This window comes from Copidosoma floridanum, unplaced genomic scaffold, assembly GCF_036245765.1.
Source record: "Copidosoma floridanum isolate Cflo_tuat_1 unplaced genomic scaffold, Cflo_Japanese_pri ptg000020l, whole genome shotgun sequence".
Taxonomy (NCBI): Eukaryota; Metazoa; Arthropoda; class Insecta; order Hymenoptera; family Encyrtidae; genus Copidosoma; species Copidosoma floridanum.
In genome coordinates, this window is record NW_028321897.1 from 1956980 (window position 1) to 1980627 (window position 23648).

Below are 23648 nucleotides of genomic sequence, written 5' to 3' on the forward strand. Positions count from 1 at the left end.
TTTAATATCACTTCCCAGTGAGATTTTACAACAAGTAGATCATCCGCATCAATACATGGTTCGTTACACGAAAACTTCAAAACGGACAAAATGTACTGCGTTAGCGTAAAAAAAAAAAAAAAAAACTGTAATCTGTCACAACTAAAAAAAATCAACTTTTCGTAGTGCACGAGAAGCTATGATAAGCTAGTAATAACTTAATTGGTGAGAAATTGTAGTTAACTTAATAGCGATGCTGAATTACCATTACAGTATAGGCTTCAGAGTTCTGATTTTATTAAGAATTTTCTGAATTTTAATAAAAAGTCATGAAAATGACGATCGAACGAATCTCAAAAGTTTTCAACGCATTTCAACACCCATGTACTTGGCTAAATAAAAAAAAAATTGTAAAAAAGTTACTTATATGCATCTAATTTACAGGAAATCCCATATCACGTATCGAAATACTGCTTTATTCGTAAGATAATCCATGTACCTATATGTGTACGGTTCATTTCATAGCGATGTCCCATATAGCCTCTATGTTTAAAAACGACAAATTAAATTAAAGTCAGAACCTTTTTTTTTCATTTTTCCTACGTTTATTTTCGAGATTGAGTCGAAATAATTTTTTAGCGTTACACGCAAAAAAACAAGCTAAAATGCCATTTTCCAATTTTGGACGTTTACTGTGCCACCAGGTACGAAATTTGAAAATTATATTTTGAACCTTCTACTGTGCTATGTGAACTAATTTGATCAATAAATTTTTTTTGATGGGCTGCAAATAAGTAAGCTTCAAATAATTAAAAAAAAAAAACTGATAGTTTTAATTTCATTTTCTCGTAATTTATAAAAATAGGAAAAAAAATTTTTAAATAGGTGGTTAACCCAAGAAGCCAGTCAACTTTCGACTCATTCAAGTTTAACGCAACAAATTATTTTATTTTGTGAAGTTAAAAAAATTCTGGGACACTTAGAATAGATCGTTTTGTATTCTTAATTGGACAAAGACTCCATCTTATGAGAACAGATTCTCCAAACTAATTTTCGTTGAAATTTTCAAAAAATTCCTCTTAAAAGCTTCAAAATGGCAAAATTAGTACCATTACAAGTCTGTCACCACCGTAACAGTTTTTTGGTTTCTGAAAATTTGCACTTAACACATAGGTAGTTTTTCGACAAGTTTCCAACTTATTTGGACGTCATATGTCTAATAGGGAAACATTATACAAAACAATTCCAAACTCTACATTCAGGAAATTTTATTTTATACACCAAAATAACAGTTTTTGTAGATATGAAACGAAATCAATGTAAAGGCTTATTTTAATTAAGTACCGACTTGTAGTTTTATTTTATTGCTTAAAGTATTTTTGCGGTTGTAACTTAATAAGGAGTAACAATAATTATTGTAAAAAAATTGTTTAAGGATCAATAAATCTCTAAATAAAATCTAAAAAAAGTATAAATACGAGTTGTCATTCATAAATAAAAACAATTTTTCTGACTTTATACCAAAAAATATAAATTTTATTATTTTGTTTCATCACCTCTTCGAAATGCATGTAACATACTTTTTTGTATATAAAATAAAATTATGTCACTAAATAATTGTTATCAATCAACCATTGCACTACCTAGGTAGATATGTATAATAAATGTACAATTTTTTTTGTCAATAGAGTAATAATAGTTATCTTATACATTAGAACAATGTATGTATAGATCATTTATCTATTTAAATATACAACTTTTCGTACCCAATAATATACCATCGAACTCACCCAGCATCTCTATGATCTTTATCAGCAACGTTTTAACAATCATTAGTTGGCTTTCTATATTTAAAAATTACTTTGCGCTTATTACATTTACAAACTTTTTTGTTTCTTTTTTTTCGTCAAACTAAAAGAAGTGTTTTAATTACTAGTGGGTTGTTGCGAACAATGAAGTGCTCAGTCTTGTGCTACAGTGGCTAGTTACATTTCCCGCATCTCTTTGTATTTTTTAAGACTAATCCCTGTCATCCTGTATAAGTCCCTGTGTTTCTGAGCTCTGTATGTGCATGCTAACGAAAATTTTCTTTTATGGCACAGTCGTAAAGAAAATGTTATCATCCTCACAATAATAAAATTATGCGTTTCAGCGCTTGATATTGTAAAAAGTAATTTATGGATTTCAAGTACTTAAAAGTCTTTTCATGGAAGGTGAAAGCTGCCACTTTTCGAAACTCCGCTTTAAGTCAGCTCTGTTAAACTTTCCTGGAGGCTCATATTTGCTGATTGTATTATTTAAAGCAAACAAACAAGCATACGTTAGAGCTAAAAATTAGTGGTATTTATCGGTATTTATCAGCATTTTAATTTATTATTCAAAGAATGAATTTATCTGCCAACAACTTTTATGCACATCCTGCAAGTTTGTTGCTTGACCACTATGCTCCCGAAATAATATTTTACGAAGTTATCCAATAGAAAATCAAAACACGTCAGTAAATAAAATAAAAGTCATAATCTAAATAAATACAATACATGTAAATGGAGATCTCAAACATGAAATTTCGTTATAATTAACATGAATAAAATTTTAAGTAATTTTCCCTTTAAAAAATCATCGGAATAGCGATGCAATGATTACAGTTTTTCCTCCATGGTCTCATTTACATATGATTTAAATTTTATTGTCAGAAACTTAAACGTTGTTAACTTTAATGTCACATCTCACATATTTACAGGTTTAAAGTATCACGTTGAATTTAGAATATTAGTTTCAAATATAACAGCAAGCAAAATTTGAAATTTACTTGAAAATATTGTGTGCAATTAGAAAAATCATTATGCGTCTAACGATTGTATAAATTAATATTCCACACCTTTCCTACATCGTTACACTCTTTGTACAGATAAAAGTGCTTCTGCTCCTGAGGCGAGAAAAAAATGTCTTAAATCGCATAAGGATAAATTTTACAACACAACGACCACAAGCTTTTACATGCGTTCTTGAGGATTGCATTACTTCCAATGCTTCTACAAGCAAATAGGATAACTTTTTATCCTTACAACTATCTGGAATCCATGATTTACACCCAAGGCTGTAAAAATTATTTTTGACATAATTGTTGCCTCTCATGCAAAATGACTGGCAATCTTGATCAGCAATCGTAACTTCAAGTCAAGTCGATTTCATTTCTTTTTGAAAGTTTGTTATGTCACACATTTCGTACACATTTCGTACACAGTAGAAAATTTATTTTGAGAATAAAATGTGTTCCCACAGATTATTCCATATAAATTTATTTGCACATATTTACAGCCAATGCAATCAATCTGGCATATCTATGGATATTATTGGCTCAACAGGCTTTGTTGAATCATTCTTCTTGAGGTTCTTTCCATTCTTCTCAAAAACAATGGATTCTGGTTGATCTTGAGCACTTCTAGGTTGATACGAAATGTTCCCATATTCTTGTAAAATAGGGCACAGCCCTAAAAGAAAATGACAGAAATCTTTTCTGATTCCAAACCACCCTAAGTAAATAATATGTAATAGATGTTACATGGTAGAATACTTAGAGCATAAAAAAAAAGAAAGATTTTTTTCAAATTTACTTACATCTATTTCCTCCCTTAGCTCCAAAAGACATGCAAATAAGTGTGACGTGTGACAGCAATAGTGGTATCGCTATTGTAGTATACCTGACATTAAGGTCACCATCTAATTTGTTTGCTAGCATTACCTTTCAAAAACATTTCAGAATTAGTTTATTTTGAAAATAATTGCATTAAAGTTTTGAATAAAAAATGCATTGTTAATCTTACTTGAAATACTAATACTGGAACAACTAAAAACGTGTATGCTAAGGCCGAATTTAATGAGGTTCTCCTCTGTCTAGCATTGATTTGTGGTGTCCTCAATAAAACAGCAGCAAATACTATGGCATATAAGACTGCGACAAGGGACAAACACAAAAGAGCCCAAAGTGGAACAAACACCACTTCCCAACTCCATGAAACAAACTTATCTAATTTGAGGGCAAGAAAGATGAACTGCAAAACGTTGACTGCACAAAACAATTCAAGTTCGAATGACCTGTCATGTTTCACAGCCCAAATGCATACCTAAAATGAATAATTCAATGTTTATCTTGCCTATAAATACAAGTATTTTCAGGAGACATTAATTTTTGTAATCTTTAGCTAATTCATCAATTAATGAGATTCATAACCATATTAACGAAAAAAGTACTCACAGCTATTGACACGATGGAGATAAAAATTAAAGGTATGAACACTAAAATCCACAAATGTCTCTTGGATTCCAATTGATCGCACACAAGCAATTCAAACATCAGTAAAATTAAGTGTAATGCAAGTGTAATAAGCATTGCTTTGTAGTGGACATATGCATCCCCTTCTAATCGAGAATGTGGATGCCTCCACCATATGTAACTGCCGACAGTAGCACCCAATATCACCATACTTTTCCAAAACCATAATGGGGTAAACACTGCCCAGTAGCTCCATTCTATGTAATTTTCAAGTCGAAGTGAAAACAAAACAGTAAACACCATCAAACATGAATAAACCAGGAACTTGCTAAAAAAAATGTGAGAAATTTAATTTGTAAGTTACATTGTATTGTATGTGTACAAAAACAAACTGTACTGTTTAATCAAACATACTGTAAAAGGCATTTTCTATAGGAAAAAAAAAAAATGTATCAGAATGCATCTTTATTACTGTGACTTCTGTGATTGTTACCCCACAAATAAAATACTTATTGTACATAGTGGCAGTACAGTCAAATATCATATGACCTATTTTGGTTGCTGCATAGTAAATAAATGTATATGACACCAAAATTGTGTGGCGTAGTACAAATTAATAATGTTGTTAAAAATTACACAAATTATCTAAACGAAAACACTTTAGGTGCCCTTGTTTTACAAATTTAATGCAAAACTAAGTAGTGTTCAGTTAAATAATCTCAAGTTCTAAAAATAGAACGTTTTATGTAACTCCGATTGTATTTGCAGGACAAGGAAGTGTTTTCGATTTGATTATTATAATGTTTGTTTACAAAGACATCACTTTGAAATGAAAAAAGTTTTTGCAATCATTGATCCGTCAATTTTTAAGTACGAAAGAATAAAATGTCAAATAAATCGACACATCCGCGCGCGCGCGACACAGAAAGTGAGGTTAGGTTCCTCGATTGAGAATAAATAATACCGATTGTTTGACAATTAGTCGGTAAATAATTATTTAAAGATATATTTACCCTGTAAACATGTGATCTGAGCGAAAGCGGAACACTAGATATCGGCAATTTATGCAAACACTCCACACTTTCGCGAAACCACGAGTCAGCAATCAAATAAAAAAAGTACTCTTGTTTTAAATTAAAAACAAAAGGATATTGCGTACCTGGGATTAAAGTCCTGGAAGAGAGTCTGAAGATTCATGATCGTTTCCTAGTGTACCACTGTGCCTCTTGTCCATGTACATGTATATAAGTATCCGGGATCGGAGATCCGGGACAGCCGCGAGAAGCGAGACACGCAACGCTCGCAACGGCTGCAACCCCCACGGGTACCTACGACTAGACGACCTCGTCGTCACGACGATGACGAGTTTCACCCTCGGCTCAATATATGGGGTCGTATAGGTCGTATGGTCTTACCACTTTCAGTGGCTGTCAGTGGTCTACTTTGAGGTTTTGTTTTTCTTCATTAAAAATATATAACTCTCTTTTATTAGCCGACAAGCCGACGCGCCGATTGTCAAAATGTAAGTACACATTGCCAGACATTGCGTACTTACTGGTGGTTAATTTTAAAAGCTGCGAAAATAGGCTCTCCTGAATTCATGCTCGTCACGAGTCGTCACTTTTTCATTGTGGTGTAAAAAAAAAATTGAAGCGATGACGGTAAGTTTAAACAAGAAAAAATGCCCACACTGAGGAAGTACGTAAAATAATAAATTTTGCCACTTTCCCTGAGAATATTCAAGTTGTTCTTAAGGCAGTCGTGAATTTTTTTTTCAGGATTAGTCAAAAGCTTTCGTAAGCGCTATGCGGCTTACTATTTCATAAAGAAATTCAAAACTCAAACATCAAACAAGTTGACACGTTACAGAGAAAATTACTCTACAAACCAGTGATTTAAAAAATAAAGCTAATGGATTTTATTTCTATACATATACATATATGGGTCCTGTTTTTCAAAAGCTGGGGCAATCAAAAAGCATAACAAATCACCCAAAAGATGAACTTTCAATGATTTTCATAGTGGAAATTAGAAAGGAGTGGGTTACATTAGTTATATCACAAAAATAACGTAGCTCATGAGTAAAAAAAAAAAAAAAAAAAAAAAAGGAAAATTTGTATGCAGTACAACAACTATTTTATTGATTTTACATTAGATTTATTTGATATTTGTATATATATATACGTTTTTTTTTATCATAGTACAGTTTTTCGTTTACGAAAATCATTAAATTAATAAAAAATAAATTACATGAAGTCTTGCGTTACAAAATTATACATAATAGTTTACATTAAAAATAGGAATTTTTATAGTCACACATCGCTTTAGTGATAAATTTTCCCTAGTACATCAGTGATAATTACGAAACAATAGTAGTCTCTGCGACAAAGACTACAGGATTCATCCTCCTTTTTTTTCTTTTCTTTTTTTTTTATCAAACCAACAAATTTTGTAATAAATGCCTTATAGATAACCGTTATATGGTGAAATATTACAATATTGCCATTACTATAAAGAATGTCCATTGACAATTTACAACTAAACAAGTGTGCAACAAATGCAGTTACTTTTACATCCTAAGTGATGCCTACACTTAAAGAAAGTACGTTGCCTATCGCTCAAAACACAGTGATTATAGAGGGGGAAAAAAAACACTTTAATGTGAGTTACACCTTTCTCAATATGAAATTTTTTTGTTGACTTTCATTTCACAATCCTTAAATACTCGCGACACACACTTGATAAAGACATAGTAGTAGTAATACTGGTGAATAATATGGCTCTGTAAACGCATTTGTTTCTTTTTTTTTTGCTTTTGTCATCATAGAGCGTTTAGCAGCGCGGAAAAAAGGTACGTAATCGTCATTACAATGTTATCAGTACAATTATACCTATATAAAAAATCCCAAAAGCGACTTTTTAAAAAACAATTATTGAATTTTCATTTACTTTTTAACTGTCACTAAATGTCGAGAAATTAATCGACTGCGTCGACGTCTACATGATAATTATATACGGATGCCCGGCACGGGTGACTTTGTTGCCCTACGTATGAAAATCGTTTTAGCGTCAAGTGACTAACAATCAAGTTGGTGCTACCTACTATGAAGATAGTTTATTGCGATATTTTTTAAAGAGATTCCAAAGCTACGTTATTACTATTGATTACTATAGTATGCTATACTTCCTAGTCACAGTATGCAATTGCGATACAACTGTTTACTTGCAGTGTGATTACGTAGAAATATTTCGTAGATCATACAATAGATCTGATTATACTCTTTGCTCAAACCTCATGCACACGCACGTAATAATAATAAATAATAATAATCATTAAGTGTACAAGAAAATGTCCAACTTGTATTGCAAGCTAATAATTGAATTATGATTATACGTTACATTTTATCATAATCTTCGTCATACTACGCAGTAAAAAATTAAATTACCGAGATAATTGATACATTTTTCTACTTTTCAAATGCGCTAATGCTAATATCCAATTTCGAGTGTAAAATTTTTACAAAGCTTGATTGTTTATAAAATTTTTAAACGCTCAAGTGATTTATACTCGAAATAACGACTGTTACTTTTTTTTTTTTTTTTCTTTTTTTAGCTCATAGCAACATTGTAAATGTCAATTGAATTGCTTATACCGTGTACATCAGATGTGTTATCACCCACAGACATGTATGTATTTTCGAATAGTTTTAGAATCCCTTTAAAAATTGTTCCATTGTCAAATGTCTACGTTTACTTGTATGCCTGAAAATTTTAATATGTTTTTTCCATTAATTTTTATTTGATTACTTTGCAAAACAGATCGCGATCTCGTCTGCCAGCAGCGAAGTCTAAAAGGTTTTTCTTAAAGCTTGTGCAGCTTTAACGACCGAAGAGCTTATTATTACAATTAGATTTTTATTGATTATTATTATTATTGTTATTATTGGTAATTCGATTTTTTTATACTTTGTTTTCTCGTTTTTATTTTCTTCTTACAGCGAAAAAAATAGAAAAAAAGTCATCTTGTTTGTCCTAAAAACTAAAGTCGACTTGGCGCCACACGTGTTTGTGAAAAAAAAGCGGTCAATATTACTTATTTACGTTTGTAACATTAACTTAAAAATACGCCATTGAAATTATCGAGTCGATAAACCAAAGTACGTCAAATAGGTTTTCAGTTCGTGTTTTGTTATCATGCAAATATCTCATTTTGACATTAGATTCAGTCTGAATAGTCACCTTCATAAGGCTTACAAATTTTTTTTTATCAGTTTATTTGCAATTTTCAAGTGAAAGTTATGTTTCGAAAGTTCAATAAACACAAAAATCAAATTGTATACCAACTCTTGACACCAGATAACAAACAAGTAGTCAATTCGTCAAAAGACTGCATTCATACTGCAACAGTGTCCGTGACAATCCACCGTTTCATCACCACCCCAGACCTTTGCACTCCCTCCAATAATAATCGAATGACCTTTTTTGGTAATTTTCTAAAAATTTATTCCACATGGCCATCATATAACGCATTACTTTTGATCAAATTCTCACCACAAAGGTGCCATCACTACTTCGATGCGAAGCGTTTTTCTATCACTCGTGCTTCTAATCTTTAAATTTTTTTGCGTCGTCTTACACATATGTACAAACAACGTATAATAACTCACGATACAGATACGAACATATTATATTATATTCCTCATTTGGGTAAAAAAAACAAATCGGTTTCGTTATTAGTATCCTACAGGTAAAACTGCCCACGCGTGTATTTCTTTCTGCTACTCGTTCTGCATTGGGAATGCAGTTTATCAATCGCGAGGAAACAAAGGTTCCTGTGATTGTTATCACATTTCAATTTTTCAGCAAAGTACAACTGAAAACGCAAATTTTCACTCTTATATTCCGGCAAAGCTGCAAATTAAATTTTCCATACAACGTTTGTTTTCAACAATTACAAAAAAAAAAAAAATCAAACATTTTTAATATCTGACTCAGAGACGACTTATCACGCAATACGTAAAACTTACTTTGCAGAGCGACTTTTAAAGCAAGGGGCCAGCGAGAATAATGAGTGCAACGAGACCTCCGTGGGGTCTATCAGTCTTAATTAATGGATTTAAAACAAAGTTGCGTATACAACGTATACAATAGTCTTTCGTCATGAAGAAAAAAAAAAAAAAAAAAAAAAAAAGATAAAAATTAATATTATAAGGTAGCAAAAAGCAGGGGAATAACACGCGAGTAGGCAGTCAACCTTGCACGCTGCTGTCACGGCCGCAACATTGTACGCTTGGGCGAATCCTCGTTGTATGTACACCTACGGAACGACTCCGGACGTCAAAGCAAATATTGGAGAAAAGATCCTCCACTTTGCAGACTCCTTTTTACGCATGTCACGGCTCAACTCGTTAAGCCGCTAAGATTATAGACAACCTTAGGAGAAATAAATACTTTGGAACAGACTAATTACAAACGTACATTTGTAATAATAAAAGTAACTAGTGCTAACTAAAACGTAACATTAGCCCTTTTCTTTTAATTAGGATTTTTTTTTTTCTCTCTACCACCTAAACTTTTTTTGCGAAATAAAAGAGTGGTATTTTTTTCTAAATACATATTTAAACGTATGTAATCGTAGATAAATCTAAATGCTAGCATCTTAAAAAAAAGTTTAAGAATAAACGCGTGTAACTAGTGGTGGCATTACTTTAAACTATGAGATAGTAAAGCTTCCTATTTGTGAGGTGATACCCTAAAAATTTGTAAAACCCAAAATGCAGTCACTCCAAAATTATTGTCAGTTGATTTTAATCAATGGTCATTTGAATATTAAATTAAAAATTTCGTCCCTTCACTGGAATTTAATGTAGTATTAAATAACTCTTTTTCGTTTACTATAGTGTCTTTTCAAACAAAAAATATGTCATGGGTAATTTGGTCGTACACTGATAAAACTTAAATAATAGTTTGAATGAGAAATTCAATAAAATTAACCGGTACTTGTAATTATATTTTTAAATACAAGAGACACGGAGAATAAAACTTTAGAGAATTTTCACATCCTATAGCCTACATGAACACTTGAGGTTCAATTTCTTATAGCAACAGACCGAAACGTCTGCTACACTTAGAGAGCAGTCATTCTTTTGAACGAAAAAGAATGAGTGGACAAACCTAGCTAAGCGAAACATAGCTAGACGTAAGAGGGCTAGGTAGTAACGAGGGTGCCCGCGGCGAGGTCGAGCTTGACGTACGCGCGCAAGAAGGAAAAGTAGAAGATGAAAAAGAAGCTCGAGCTGAGTATCACGTAACGGCAACGAGTAGGAGCTGCTTTGGCGTCGGTCTCACGAACAATTGCGGTGGCAGCGGCAACGGTCGAGGAAACAATGGCAATAACGTGCATAATGATGATAAGGACAATAATAGTAATAATAACGCGCTCGCATCGAAGAGCTGACGATGAAAAGTCAAGCAACGCCTCCTCCAGGGGGGTGGATCGGGGGGTGGAGGCGAACCGACTGGTTACGGGCGGCAGTGCCCCCGGGGCTTGCGGCCCATCTCGTTGCCGTCCTCGTCGTCGTTACCGCCACGTTTTACCTCTGTAAAGCGCTCGCCTTTCACTGAGACTATCTTGTTGTCCAGGTAGCGCACCAGCTTCTTCGGCTCGGTCTTTGGCGCGACCGGTCGGTGCTCGCGTGAGTCGTCGTCGCGATCCACGTAACTGTAGCGATTGATTATACGTGCCTTGAGCTCCTCGTCGTTGACACGCTGTTTCCGCTGGCCGTTGGGCTGTTGACATTAAAAAACATTGTACGGTAATCGGCTGGGTAATTTTACAGTGTGCGTCGATAAAGGCTGAGCCGTTTGGATACTTACGGTGAGGAACGTGAGATTACTGACGATACTTTGTCCGGCTTCTTGTCTGTGCAGGGCGAGCTGAGCTGCTTTTGCTATGTCACCTCCGGCAACGGCGAGGCAATGGCGAGCTTCTGCGGAGCTTGCTCCGGGAAACATTTCTTGCAGCAGTGCTACTTGGTCCCAGGAAGATTCCTGTATCGAGTTTACAATTGACCATATCAATGCACATGATCTTTGATATTTCAAATATAAGAACGTGTTTATTCGCAAGGGTTAAAGCGTTAACAAGTGTAAGAATACAGAACGACTTACTTCAGCCAAGTATTCACCACTAGAATCACTGCCAGCATCACTGGTTTCCGACAAGTGATGGACTCTAGTGGCTCGTTGAGGTTCAGGTAGTAACGCAGCTAGACTGATGCAACTCAACGGATCCGAGGATTGGGCATTGTCATTTCTTCCTTTGTTGTCCTCTCGAAGTTGACTTTCAATATCAAAGAGCCATTTGGTTACGGCTTCTTTTCCAATGGTTGAGAATTCAGGGAGACAGGCGGATACCATCTCACTTAATCCATCAACATCCAACTCATCTTCTACGGCACTTTCTTCCACCATGCTCACCACATATCCCAAAACAATGTCATCGATCAGGCTTCAAATAAACAAAAATGATAAATCGTTAATTTTTTTTACTATTTTGAATAGTTTTTTTATTGTTCTAAAACAGCATTCGAAATGGACAGAGTGAAATAGTATTGAACTATAAATTTAAAAGGCAAATTACTACGTATTTACTTAAATTTTTTGAAGCACAAACAAAGAGTTAAAAAATACACGATGTAATAAAAAATCTGCTTTCATGGTTAAGCAAAATTATTAAACCAAGTTAATTAATTTACTGTAAACAAATGTACAATTGAGAAATTACTTTAGTTGGGCAGCAGGCACTTGCTTCCTGACAAAGCTGAACAGAGACCTCTTCACCAACTCCTCTTTCTCACTCATTGTGCGATTCATCCTGTAAAAGAAATACACCAAATTAATATGCACCTACAAGCAGGTAAGATAATTGACAGTGGTAACTACGCCAAGGGCTGTCACGTATTAATCCTTGATTAGTTATCAATAAATGCTGTCCAAATAAAGTCATGGACAGTTCTTGGTAGTAAGGTGATTCATTTTCAAAAAAAATATAAAGGACAGATGGTTTAGGTGAGAGTGTGTGTCAAAACATAACAACAAAGCTCATCGTAGAGGTACTTTGCATCCCTGATATTTTACAACCAATACCAGACTCATGCTTTAACAAAGTTAACCAAGTGCTTGTATGTATGCATACAAACACAAAACTAAAAGAGAAAAAGGAGCTTACACTGAAAAAAAATTAATAAAACACCTCTACCTTTGCTTCACAATTTTTACGAATCATCGACTAAAGTTAGTTGTATTTGTATCTAATGTTTTCACTTCAAAGTTGAGTACCTGACTGGCAAGTAGATTGACGAATCCTGGCAGTGTATTCCCAAAAGTGGAGTATGCAAGTGCGAGTACTCTTACAATTAATATACCTATACAAAAAATATTACATCCTAGATTAACAACAGCAGCGAATCGACAAGCGACAGCGGCGGGGGCGAACGACCACCCCGACACGACCCCGAGGAAGCAACGCTCCCTCTCTCTTGAGTGTTGTCTATATATTTCTTGGGTTGTTGCAGAGGCGATCGATTTGCGAGTGTTTCCGTCAACCCCCACAAGCGCGTTTGCGATGGGGCGTTAGATACGATATATACGTATGTATTAAACAGGGCGAGAAGAACGAGACAGATGTATGTACTCGAAAGGGGGTGAGGAACAACCCCCTCGCGACCCAGGCATCAGATCGTCGTCCTCATAAAAAATAGAGATGCGAAGCGAGTACGAGCAAAGAGATGTGATGCATGATGCATGACACTGGTTGACCGTTGACACTCTGCTCTGCTGTTGTTTACTTGTTTATTTGTTGTGTTGTAGGTATAGGGTTAGTTGTTTTGGTTTTGACAAGGAACCATCAAATGGTTCAATTTGTTTGCTCGACCCTTTCATAATAGATATATGTATAAGTATAGTTAGGCATAAGTAAACTTAAGCCATGACAGACAGTATAGGTGAGCCTCTTTGCCTCTGTATAAGAGCTGGTGTATGTACAAAAACGACCGTTAATCAGGATTTATATCCTAGAAAATCCCGTAATGTAAAGATTAAAAAAAAAGCAACGAAAGCACGCAAAATAAATATTTTCAACAGCTCTAACCTGTCCGTCGCCGACAGGACGCTTAATTTTTGACTTTTTATTCTCCTGCAACGCTCATCTACGGCACTTTGTATTATATGTTACACATCACTGCAACAGCAGAGTTTCCGGATGTCCGGATCTTCCGGGACACACACATTGCGGGGGCAGAGAAAACGCACGACATTCAAGTTGCGGATGAAAAAGCAAATGCAAATGCAGGTCAACCGTTCAACGTCAACTCTGCGGTGCAAAATGACTAGGTATTTCATCAACAAAGCAGAATAGAATATGGATTACAATCGGGTCCGGGTGTATATACATATATAATATAATACAGATATACTTGCACAGGTACAGTAAAAGGAACGAAGAGTGATGTTTTTTTATCTTCACAGTGCATTTTCATGGAAAAAGAATCCGCGTCAGTATATTCATCCAACATATTCGCCGTAAAGGAGCCAATTCATCCCATTTACCCATATAATTCAAATGCGTTCCGTGAAAAATCACCTTGATGTGTGATACTTGGAGCTCTTTTTTAAATAAAAGGTTCTCACATCTGACCTCATGAGAATATGATAAAAACTGTTACAAAAGTGCCATCACACGTATCACGTCAGTTTTTTGCCAAATTAAGCCAAATCCAAAAAATCTTGATCAAACTGGAATCCAACCAAATTTTTGTTTCCAAACTACTTACGGCTAGATATTTTTGTCTTTGTGTATATTACAAGCCAATAAATTCCAGTTTATAAACTATGAAAAAAAAAAATGGAAAAACCTAATTGCTGTTTTAATATGCACGATCTTGTCGCACACTTTTATAACAATTTTGACAATTGTTGACATTCGAAATTACCCGTACAGCATCCCCGATATCGACTTCGACAGCAATGATCGATAATCGATCAATAATCGTTTGTAACACCAAAATGGCGCCAACTTTCGACTTCGAGTCCTTCGACTCGGTTCCTCGCACGTGCTCTGGAGCCTCTTTCGTTGTAAGTGTCCACCATGGCTGTCGGTAAAAATAAAGGGCTGTCGAAAGGAAGTAAAAAGAGCCTCAGGAAAAAGGCGTAAGTGATCTAGATTGTTGTCCCCGCAATTTTTGATGTTTTATTTCGTTATATTTCGCAAATTCCAACTCTGCGAATTGGCGATGACTTAGATTTGGATGGATTCAACTTGAGCTGTCGGTATCGGCGCTCGACTTTGCTTGCCATACTTGGCTTGTTTTTGTGATTGTTTATGTGTACTTAATTTTAGTTTTAATTTTTTTTGTTCCATCAACCGATACTCTTTAAGTGACTATATTGTGTGATTTGTTTACATTTGTGATATGTACTGCTTGAAAAATGGTCAGTTATCATAACCTGTGGGCTTAGCTATTGGTTTATTTTTTTTTATGTTAAATGCGAGAAGACGACGATTTGATGACTTAAAATTACTTTTGTTGGTCTTCAACTCGCGTAAATTACACGCACTCGCTTACCACATTACTGTTTCTGCTGTTGCTAGTAATGATACTTTGAGAAATGCCACATTTAATTTCTTTAACGTTAAATCTATTAGTTCTGAAAAGGGATTATAATAACGTAGGATCAAAAATGTTCTCCAATACATTATCTTCATTGTTGCAAAGTACATGTGTGAATCAGCTGATTTTTGCTTTGCAGTGTTGATCCTTTCACGCGCAAAGACTGGTACGATGTTAAAGCACCCTCGGTCTTCACTGTCCGGCAGGTCGGCAAAACTCTGGTCAACAGGACCCAGGGAACAAGTAAGTTGTTATTGCACACTTTGAATTCAGTGTTGAATAAACATTTGCAACTCCAGCTCCATAGCAGTGTTTTGATTAATTGCTGTGGCGTTTACAAGTTGCTAAAGTAAATTAAGTTTTTTAAATATGCCACTTGATTTTTTACAAGTGGCTTGATTAAAAACTTGACATGTTTATTCAATGATAAATTTTTTTAAATTATTAATTTTTTATTGATTATTCTCCAATTACTTGTATAAAGTATAAGTAACATTTGGTATTGTTCACAGAAATCGCTTCGGAAGGTTTGAAGCATCGAGTATTTGAAGTTTCCTTGGCTGATCTCCAGGGTGATCAAGGTGCTGAAAGATCTTTCTGTAAATTCAAGCTCATCGCCGAGGATGTTCAAGGACGTAATGTCCTTACCAACTTCCATGGTATGGACCTCACAACAGACAAATTGAGATCCATGGTTAAAAAATGGCAGACCTTAATCGAAGCTGTAGTTGATGTCAAAACCACTGATGGTTACAGTTTAAGAGTATTTTGCATTGGTTTTACCCAAAAACAACCATTAAGCCAGCGAAAGACCTGCTACGCTCAACACTCTCAGGTTAGTTTTTTAAAAGATAATTGAACCCTATGTTTTATTCAGATCAAAAAACTTCAAAAGACGATTAGAACTTGCTCTATAATAAATTATACAATAAGTACTTTGAGAAAGTTGAACATTTGGGTATTTATAAAGTTATTAATGTATCCACGATTCATGATTCAAGCGCAAGATGACATTGGTCAAAATCCATATATTTTGTACTCCTGTTCTACTTGCGTAGATTAAATGCTTTCACTTACCACACTGCATGACAAACTATTCTTGCAGCGATATTGAGCATTGCGACACAAACAAAATCTTTGATGATGATTTATGTAAAGTTAAAAGCATCGATTTAAAAATTTTCATTCATGTAGGTGCGAAATATTCGCAGGAAAATGGTTGAAATAATTACCGAAAACGTTACCAAGAGTGATTTGAAAGGCGTCGTCAGCAAATTGTTGCCCGATGCTATTGCCAAGGACATTGAAAAGGCATGCCAGGGCATTTACCCACTCCACGACGTATGCATTCGTAAGGTAAAGTATTTTTCATTAGTCTTATCACCTCTCCTAGTTAAGTTTTCCCTTTACTGTTGAATTCTTGTAACATGTATCACTATAACATTCATTGTAAATAATACAATACTATATCTAGAAAAGATGATACTTATTTGTTTTGTTTTTTTCTATTGTTATTCAGGTTAAGGTATTAAAGAAGCCCCGCTTCGAGCTGAGCAAGCTTCTCGAACTGCACGGCGATGGTGGCAGTGGCAAGAGTGCCGAAGGTGGTGAAACTGGGTCCAAAGTCGATAGACCTGAGGGATACGAACCCCCAGTGCAAGAGCTCGTCTAATCGGACAATTGTTGATTCCATTTTATCATTTAATAAAAAAATTTGATCTTTGAAAAAAAAGCAACTGAATTTTTTTTTTTTTTTTTTTCCTAAGTTTTATTTTTATTCCATCCATGGTTAATGGTTGATTACCTTGTCAACTTTAGTCAACGTTACAAAATTACAATTAAAAATATATCATACAAAGAAATTGATTTTCAATAGGAAAACAGATGGGAGAAATAGAACAGAAAGGAGAAAGAATTAAACTTAGATCCCTAACGTAGTACTTATTTTTCTGTTGGTCGTTTCAAAGAAAAATCACCCTGTTGCATTGTCAGTTACATACATGTACATTACACAACTGCATTCACAGTGAGGTACTCAATCGACTCATTCGATTGTCAAGATTACCTTGAGCAGCGAGTACCTCCTTTAATCATTTGGTAAATTTACAATTATAATATTCTAACAGGTAGTGTATTTCGTATTATCTCATCTCCTGAAATTAATTATTCATCTCGACAGATCTGTAATAGACCTTCCCGGAAGTGTAGGTGCGATGTAGCACTTTACACCCTCGACAATTCAAATTCAAAATTTTATATTCCGTCCATCGTTCAAGTCTCGCGAATCTGTTGAACCTTGTAAATTTTTTCAAAACGAAAGTATTGATTTTCATCCAAAACGTAAAAAAAGTTGCCATTTTTTGGTTTAAATTGTCATTTTGATAATACTAGGTGATCCCGATGATTTTGAGATATCAGAAAACTGATCTTCAAAATTTGATGAGTAATATCCATCCTCCTGATGCAAAACACACTCCTCATAAGTAATGAACAAAAATAATCATAGTTGTAATAATAATAATAATAATAATAATGAAACAATAAAATCATAAAATCATGGGACACGCAGTTAAGAAGTTAATGCCCGGTCGAGTATTTTCCAGCTGCCGACGATCAGTGACTTGAAGGTGTCGCTCCAGCACGCGAACATGTAGATCAGCAGCACGAAGAACATGATTTTCGTGAACACGTCGACCCAATACATCCTGGAACAAGCAATTTGTATTTCCCATTAATTGTTCGGTTAGCAAGAATCAACGTTCAATTTTTTTCAAAGATGATATCCGTTGGGCAATTTTACTCAACGAAAGACCGAGTCGGAAAATTTATTTACTCACACTCTCATATGTCGTCGGGCGGCGGGTAAAGTTTCCGGCGGCTCGTTCAAGATGTATATTCGACAGGCCCTGAGGCAACTCTCGAAGTAATCGTCCAGCTGCATGTCATCGCCGTGCAACTGGTAAAGTACTCGTTCTTTCGCATTCAAACTGGACCGGAGTTCCGCTATGTTCGAGTTTTCAAAGTCCCATTGGTTGTTTGCGTAGTACTCGAACACCTCGAAGCCTTTTTTGATGCGCCGGTGGACTCGGCACATTCTGAAAGTTGAGCTCGTTTTAAATTTAGTTGGGATCGGTAAAAAAAAAATTTTTTCTTCTTGAATCCACTCTAATACATTTGGCAGTGGTATGGATGAATTAATATTATGAAACTTGATGATTATATAGTATCATTGAAGTTTGTTATAATTATTTTTTGGCAATTGACCTTGAAAATCTATACCGAGCGTGTGTTTTCATTTTCCGCAAAAATGTTTTTTTTTTTTTTTACAATCCCTGTACTCCAAAAATTTATACTACGTTGGCTTCACCTAACGGTTGACTCAATTTGTTTTTTGTAAATAAATGCAAGAATCGTTTATAAAACTCCAAATTTAACATTCCAAAAAAAACGCAAAGTACAAATGAAATGGTGCTTAGAGATTGAGAGTATTTCAGAAATTAACTATTTTATTTTAACGTATTGTAAGTAAAAATCTTAATTTTTATTTTTAATAAGCCAATTTTAATTAATACTATTTCTCACCAAGAAAATGTTGTTATTACCCTGTATGATATAAACTCTAAATGGAATTGTAACGTACGATATGTGTTATTTATTTATTGTACTTTTATCAGATACAAAAGTACCTCTCGAAATTGTTTTAAATTGATTTGTGTTTTGATGACAGGTTTTTAAGCAAACATTTAAAATATTTTATTGGAAAAACAATTTTTTTAATAACATTTCTGTTACGTCAAAATGTTTGGAATTAATTATCAAACCCAAAATATTTGAAATTATAATACAAATGAATAAATTTGAAGACTTATTTTAGGTACCGAAGAACAACAAATATATCAAATGCTTGAATCAAGTACAAAAAATTTTGATTAAACAATTCTTAATTTATTTGATTAAGTTACCTGAAGTCAATTAAAGTTAAAAATTATTTTAAAAAAAGTGAAAACATTTATATTTGATCGAAGTATTGGAAATTGAATACACAAGATATCTTTTCTTGTACTTTTATCAGATACAAAAGTATCTCTCGAAATTGCTTTAAATTAATTTTTATTTTGATGAAAGTTCTTAAAGTAACTCTTAGATATTTCTATTTTACATAGCTCGATTAATTTTGCAACAGGATACTCTTATACGACCACGAAAGTATAAACTGATCGGATTACTTAGGCATGAACTGATATAAACATAATGGGCTACAATATGGATGAGTGTACAATTTTGACAATAACTAAACCTAGACTATGTTAATTTTTTTTTGCTTTTTTTTTTAATTTTTGCAATGAACTGATTTTCATAATGTAACTATTGTTGATTTCGTAAAAAGTATAAATACATTTACGTACGTTAAACGTGTGAAAAAGGCGAATTTACGTACAACTTAATATACGTAATATCAAGGAGATTCTGTTAAAAAATAAAAAATGTTAGATAACGCTAAAAAAAAATACGTTCTATTTAATAACAAAATATGTGCCCGTGAATTAGTGAATACTTTTTTCCAGCCCTCCCCTCCAACTTCATGCACGGAGTCAATAAGGGGGGGGGGTCAATAAGTAAGCTATATTCAAAATACCATTCAAATAAATCAAAACTTAAAAAAAAAATTTCTTTTACTTTAAAATAACTCGATTAAAAATAAGTTGCCTTTTAAAAAAGAATAAAAGAATGAAAAAAATATCACACGAAAAATCTTCAAAAAAGTTACATTTAATAAAATTCAATTACTGAACAAAAATATGATAAAATGTGGAATTTAATTTTTTTTTTTCTCAAAAATACGTTTGGAAAAAATATTGAAAAAATTCATACTCACATGTTATGTCCTTAAGAAGAACCTAATTTTTTTCAGTGGTACCAAGCATTTTTCATTTTTTGCCGGAACCTCCTTAATAGTAAACTATCAAGTAATCCATAAAACAAATATTTGAATTCTTGCAACCCTTTTTGATTTGTCAGAAATTCAGAAAGTCCTTAAATTTTGATCGAGTACAAGTATGAATATTAATATTAAAAAAAAAAACATCAAGCATTTTTTCGTTTTGTATTTTGTTTTAAAATACTTTGTTTAAACGTAAGCTCGTTTATTTAACAATTGTTTCAATTGATCAAACACAAATGTTTTTAATGATTTGATTCAAATAATTAAATTCAAAAATGATACTAAAATTGCTTTGTAAAGTACTGAAAGTTAATTTTCAACACTCTCTGCGCGAAATTCAATTTCTCGTTTCTGCAAAGAGTCACTTCCCATACCGGGTATTTGCGCACCAGAGTATACTGTAGAAATGCTTCTACATCTAAAATTTACGGACACTCAAACTCAAAATGTATATATACATTTTAAAATACCTTACTACCCAATATTAATTTAGACTTTGCTATAGAAAAAAAAAAAAAAAAAAAAAAAAAAGAAGAAATGTATCTAATGGAAAAACGATAACTTATTTCTCTCAAAAATAGAGTCCCTCGTGATGCCCGTGCAACCTGTTTTTATCTTGCACCCAAAAACTTTCTAGTCACCCGCAACCTCACGCGTATATATATAATATCGATCTTACATGGGCTTGTGTCCGGCGAGGAAGATGAGCGCGTCGATGATGTAAGCCGGTATCATGTGGAAGAAGAGCACGGACATGTTGTGGACGAACCGGCTCTTCTTCATGCTGCCCCCGGGATACCAGACGACGCCGTTGAGCGGCACCTTCTCCGTCACCCTGCGGCCAATGTCGATTATCTCGGCCCACGAGACCTGCGGCACACGCCAATCCCAAACACTTCAATTCGCGAAACCCCAACCACAACAACAACCACCGACTGACCTTGAACTCGCTGCTGCTGGTGAGATTGTAGACGCGCTTGTCGTGCTGGGCGTTGCCGAGGTAGTTCCACGTGATGGCCAGTATGGCGTTCACGGCTATGTCGACCGGCACGTAGTCCGCGTAGCTGTTCTGGTTGCAGTGCATCGTCCTGATGACGCCCTTGCCCGCGCCGATCAGCAAGCCCGTCGGCCCGTTTAAGTTGTCCGTCCAGCCGGGCACCGGCTCCTTCCAGATCGGTATCACGATGCTCGGTCTGCGGAAAATCGGGCGCCGTTACATGTCGTCGCTCTTATAATATGGGTATACACAGAGGTGTGTGACATGGTGTACCCATTACAATTTTTTTTTGGTTTTCGGGAGCTCGCATGGAGGAGGGTTGGTATTAATTTTTTGGTCCCTACACCACGAGAGAGTGGTCAGAATATTTTTACACTGCGTGCCCAGGCCACCTCGAGGGATTTTCATCCGAATGAACTGAAATTTCGTTGATAAGTTTGCCTTTGATGCACGAGTTATTTGTTGAGATGTTTTAACCAACGGAAAAGAAGCTCCCTTGCTACTAAGCCTTTACATAAAAATAGTACAGATTTTTAATGGATAATTCATTCAAGCGTGTTGCAGGAGGAAGTTGAATAGATATATACTCCGAGTCGAAAATGTCACGAAAGATAGCAAAAAAAAAAAAATGCATGTTAAATAATAATCGTACAACAAATTTTGACTCCAAAAATGTTTAAATAATACAGGTATTCCAATTTTTTTTTTTTTTTTTCTATTGTGTCATCATCACTCTTCACGCTCCACACGACACTTTATAGATTGTGCTGTAGGCCATGAAAATCGTTTTAAATTATCTAAATACTTGATTTCTGTTATTCATATTTTTAAAACATTTTAAAACACAATGAATGAAATATGTTATTTCCAGGTTTAAAAAAAAGTACAGCTTTTTTGTGTACAAAACAGTGCGTAGCTATATAATAACAAATTTTACAATTTTTGCTCTGTTGAAAAACAAGAGAAAAATATATGAAAAGCTAGTGCTTCAAATGCAAAATTGTGATTTTTTTGTGTAAAATTAAGCACTTGATGACAAAGTTTTCTATGTAATGCCATTTGAACCGATTTAAATTCAGTATAAAAAAACCGAAATATGTTTTTGGTAGTTTGAAAAATATTATGCGCAGAATCAAGTGTTCCTAAATTCGAATACTCTTGTAATATCGTTCCAAAATTATTCCACTATTGATGATAAATTAAATATGTAGAAAAAATTTATGTTCTCATCATTACGATTTAATTTTAAAAATGAAATTAACCACTCGATCACAATTGGAGCTGAGAATTCTCTTTGAAATTTTTTATCCATCCCAATAATTCAGATAAGATATATTCGAGTAGCTGGAATTCAACATCATTTCAATATTTTAGATTTAAATTTCATACCTGTGACTACAATAAAGAGCATAAAACGTATAATTAATTTTTCATTTTAAAAATTAAATATCCAGATCAAGTCTTGTCTTAAAAAATGCATTTTTTTAAAAAAAAAAAAAAAAAAAAAAAAAAACAACAAATCCACTTCTAAATATTTTTTAACGAGTTTATACAATTAAATAGTACATACACATATGTATCAAATAATAATATCAAATAACACACCTTTGAAAAATACGTTTTTCTCTCAGTAAGTTAATGGGGATTTTTTTCCAACCAGTAATCAAGCAGAATAATAATTTCTAACAAAACGAATGGACTTGTGGTGTAATTTGATCGCTAATCACTGAATGCTTATGTAAAATTAACTTAAAAAAATAAGTGAATATTCACTCAAAATAATTTGAACGTCTTTCACTGTTGCAATAAATGCACAATTCGTGTGAATATTTACTTACTTCAATGGTGAGTTTTATCTACTCGGATTCAGAGAGTACGACGCAAACCAGACAAATCGTAAAGTTTGTGATTTACGTACCTTACAATGATTGCCGGTATATCTGTCATGGCTTCTTCGACGAGGCCCTCCGAAAGGGCTTTCGTAAATGCATACGTGTTGGGAAGGTCGCCAAGAATTTTATCAGTCATAGCTTCCACGACGTCATCTTCCATCCACTCGACGCATTTGATTATTTTGTGCGGATCTGCCGGTGGTGGGTACGGTTTTTCTCCCAGAACCTACACAGACACGGTTGTGCTTTTAATCAGAATCTAATTTTCCCACGATTCTTCTCTAGATCATCGTGGGTTATTCGACTTTGTCGTTAGTACATTTATACAGGATGAAAATGATGATAAAGTAACAATACTAATTGTTTGATTATAACATTTCATGAGCAATGCATTGACGGAAAGGATCACTTGTGAAAAATAAATTATTTATTAATACATGTTTTTTAGACGATACGGTTACTACATGCATGAATATTTATTACAATTAACAATTACTGAATGATTTTTTTTTTTTGTACTGGTTATGTAAAAACTTTCGAAGATCAAGTTATTAGTAATGATTAGTAATGTAGTGTTAATGTTGATTTTACAATAAAATATGAAAATACAATTTTTTAAAATTAATGTGCACGTATACATACACAACCTTCGCCATTGGAGTTACGAAACACAAAATTTTTATTTATTAAAAAACGAATTTCTAATAAATTTTACAGATTTTATAATAGTCTCGTTTCCCGGAATAATCAGGATTTCCCAAAAATTAACACACTTCTTGAAAGTTTCCGGGAGTTTTTGAACGTTATAAGGATTTGACGAAGGCAAAAAAATTGTATCATCTAAATTATGTAAATTACGCTTGTAAATTTACGAAATGTCCAAAAACTTCGGTCA

General features: G+C 34.0%; 4 protein-coding genes across 6 annotated transcripts in view; 1 reads left to right on the forward strand and 3 right to left on the reverse strand.

Annotated features, from left to right (window-relative positions):
* Nucleotides 1–1335: 1335 nt before the first annotated feature.
* On the reverse strand, nucleotides 1336–5709 carry LOC106642010 (transmembrane protein 185B). 2 transcript variants are annotated; one of them, XM_089593871.1, is made up of 5 exons: nucleotides 5412–5709; nucleotides 4235–4580; nucleotides 3804–4103; nucleotides 3598–3721; nucleotides 1336–3470 (listed from the first exon to the last, which is right to left on the reverse strand). In XM_089593871.1, exons 1-5 carry the CDS (start codon nucleotides 5447–5449, stop codon nucleotides 3307–3309), a joined length of 972 nt encoding a protein of 323 aa, XP_089449997.1. In that variant the 5' UTR covers nucleotides 5450–5709; the 3' UTR covers nucleotides 1336–3306. The 2 variants fall into 2 exon arrangements, with proteins under 2 accessions (XP_089449997.1, XP_089449996.1); XM_089593870.1 differs by having other exon boundaries at nucleotides 1336–3512.
* A 2175-nt stretch (nucleotides 5710–7884) lies between these two features.
* LOC106642008 (CUE domain-containing protein 2) lies at nucleotides 7885–13559 on the reverse strand. Of its 2 annotated transcripts, none has more exons than XM_014356633.2 (5): nucleotides 13404–13559; nucleotides 12039–12128; nucleotides 11423–11762; nucleotides 11129–11302; nucleotides 7885–11041 (listed from the first exon to the last, which is right to left on the reverse strand). In XM_014356633.2, exons 2-5 carry the CDS (start codon nucleotides 12125–12127, stop codon nucleotides 10775–10777), a joined length of 870 nt encoding a protein of 289 aa, XP_014212119.1. In that variant the 5' UTR covers nucleotide 12128; nucleotides 13404–13559; the 3' UTR covers nucleotides 7885–10774. The 2 variants fall into 2 exon arrangements, with proteins under 2 accessions (XP_014212119.1, XP_014212118.1); XM_014356632.2 differs by lacking the exon at nucleotides 13404–13559 and adding an exon at nucleotides 12593–12983.
* A 781-nt stretch (nucleotides 13560–14340) lies between these two features.
* Nucleotides 14341–16654, forward strand: RpS3A (ribosomal protein S3A). Its single transcript, XM_014356655.2, has 5 exons — nucleotides 14341–14461; nucleotides 15062–15165; nucleotides 15435–15757; nucleotides 16117–16278; nucleotides 16442–16654. Exons 1-5 carry the CDS (start codon nucleotides 14400–14402, stop codon nucleotides 16592–16594), a joined length of 804 nt encoding a protein of 267 aa, XP_014212141.2. The 5' UTR covers nucleotides 14341–14399; the 3' UTR covers nucleotides 16595–16654.
* A 27-nt stretch (nucleotides 16655–16681) lies between these two features.
* LOC106642002 (putative fatty acyl-CoA reductase CG5065) overlaps nucleotides 16682–23648 on the reverse strand; it is a 34488-nt gene continuing 27521 nt past the window's right edge. Inside the window, exons 5-9 of the mRNA XM_089593809.1 lie at nucleotides 22780–22979; nucleotides 20805–21057; nucleotides 20544–20734; nucleotides 17760–18017; nucleotides 16682–17627 (exon numbers count right to left, since the gene is read on the reverse strand). Coding sequence (XP_089449935.1) covers nucleotides 17492–17627; nucleotides 17760–18017; nucleotides 20544–20734; nucleotides 20805–21057; nucleotides 22780–22979 — 1038 coding nt within the window. The 3' untranslated portion in view covers nucleotides 16682–17491. The remainder of the gene's footprint in view (nucleotides 17628–17759; nucleotides 18018–20543; nucleotides 20735–20804; nucleotides 21058–22779; nucleotides 22980–23648) is intronic.

Excerpts from the sequence above, each read along its gene's own strand:
- LOC106642008 (XM_014356633.2), bottom strand. The coding sequence starts at position 12,127 with ATGAATCGCACAATGAGTGAGAAAGAGGAGTTGGTGAAGAGGTCTCTG. Across the intron at positions 11,303-11,422 it reads GTGGTGAATACTTGGCTGAA|GAATCTTCCTGGGACCAAGT; the intron begins GTAAGTCGTTCT and ends AACTCGATACAG. Across the intron at positions 11,042-11,128 it reads GTAATCTCACGTTCCTCACC|CCCAACGGCCAGCGGAAACA; the intron begins GTAAGTATCCAA and ends TAATGTCAACAG.
- LOC106642010 (XM_089593870.1), bottom strand. The coding sequence starts at position 5,449 with ATGAATCTTCAGACTCTCTTCCAGGACTTTAATCCCAG. Across the intron at positions 4,581-5,411 it reads TTCCAGGACTTTAATCCCAG|CAAGTTCCTGGTTTATTCAT; the intron begins GTACGCAATATC and ends CATTTTTTTTAG. Across the intron at positions 3,722-3,803 it reads TTCCAGTATTAGTATTTCAA|GTAATGCTAGCAAACAAATT; the intron begins GTAAGATTAACA and ends TGTTTTTGAAAG.
- RpS3A (XM_014356655.2), top strand. The coding sequence starts at position 14,400 with ATGGCTGTCGGTAAAAATAAAGGGCTGTCGAAAGGAAGTAAAAAGAGC. Across the intron at positions 14,462-15,061 it reads AAGAGCCTCAGGAAAAAGGC|TGTTGATCCTTTCACGCGCA; the intron begins GTAAGTGATCTA and ends TTTGCTTTGCAG. Across the intron at positions 15,758-16,116 it reads GCTACGCTCAACACTCTCAG|GTGCGAAATATTCGCAGGAA; the intron begins GTTAGTTTTTTA and ends TCATTCATGTAG.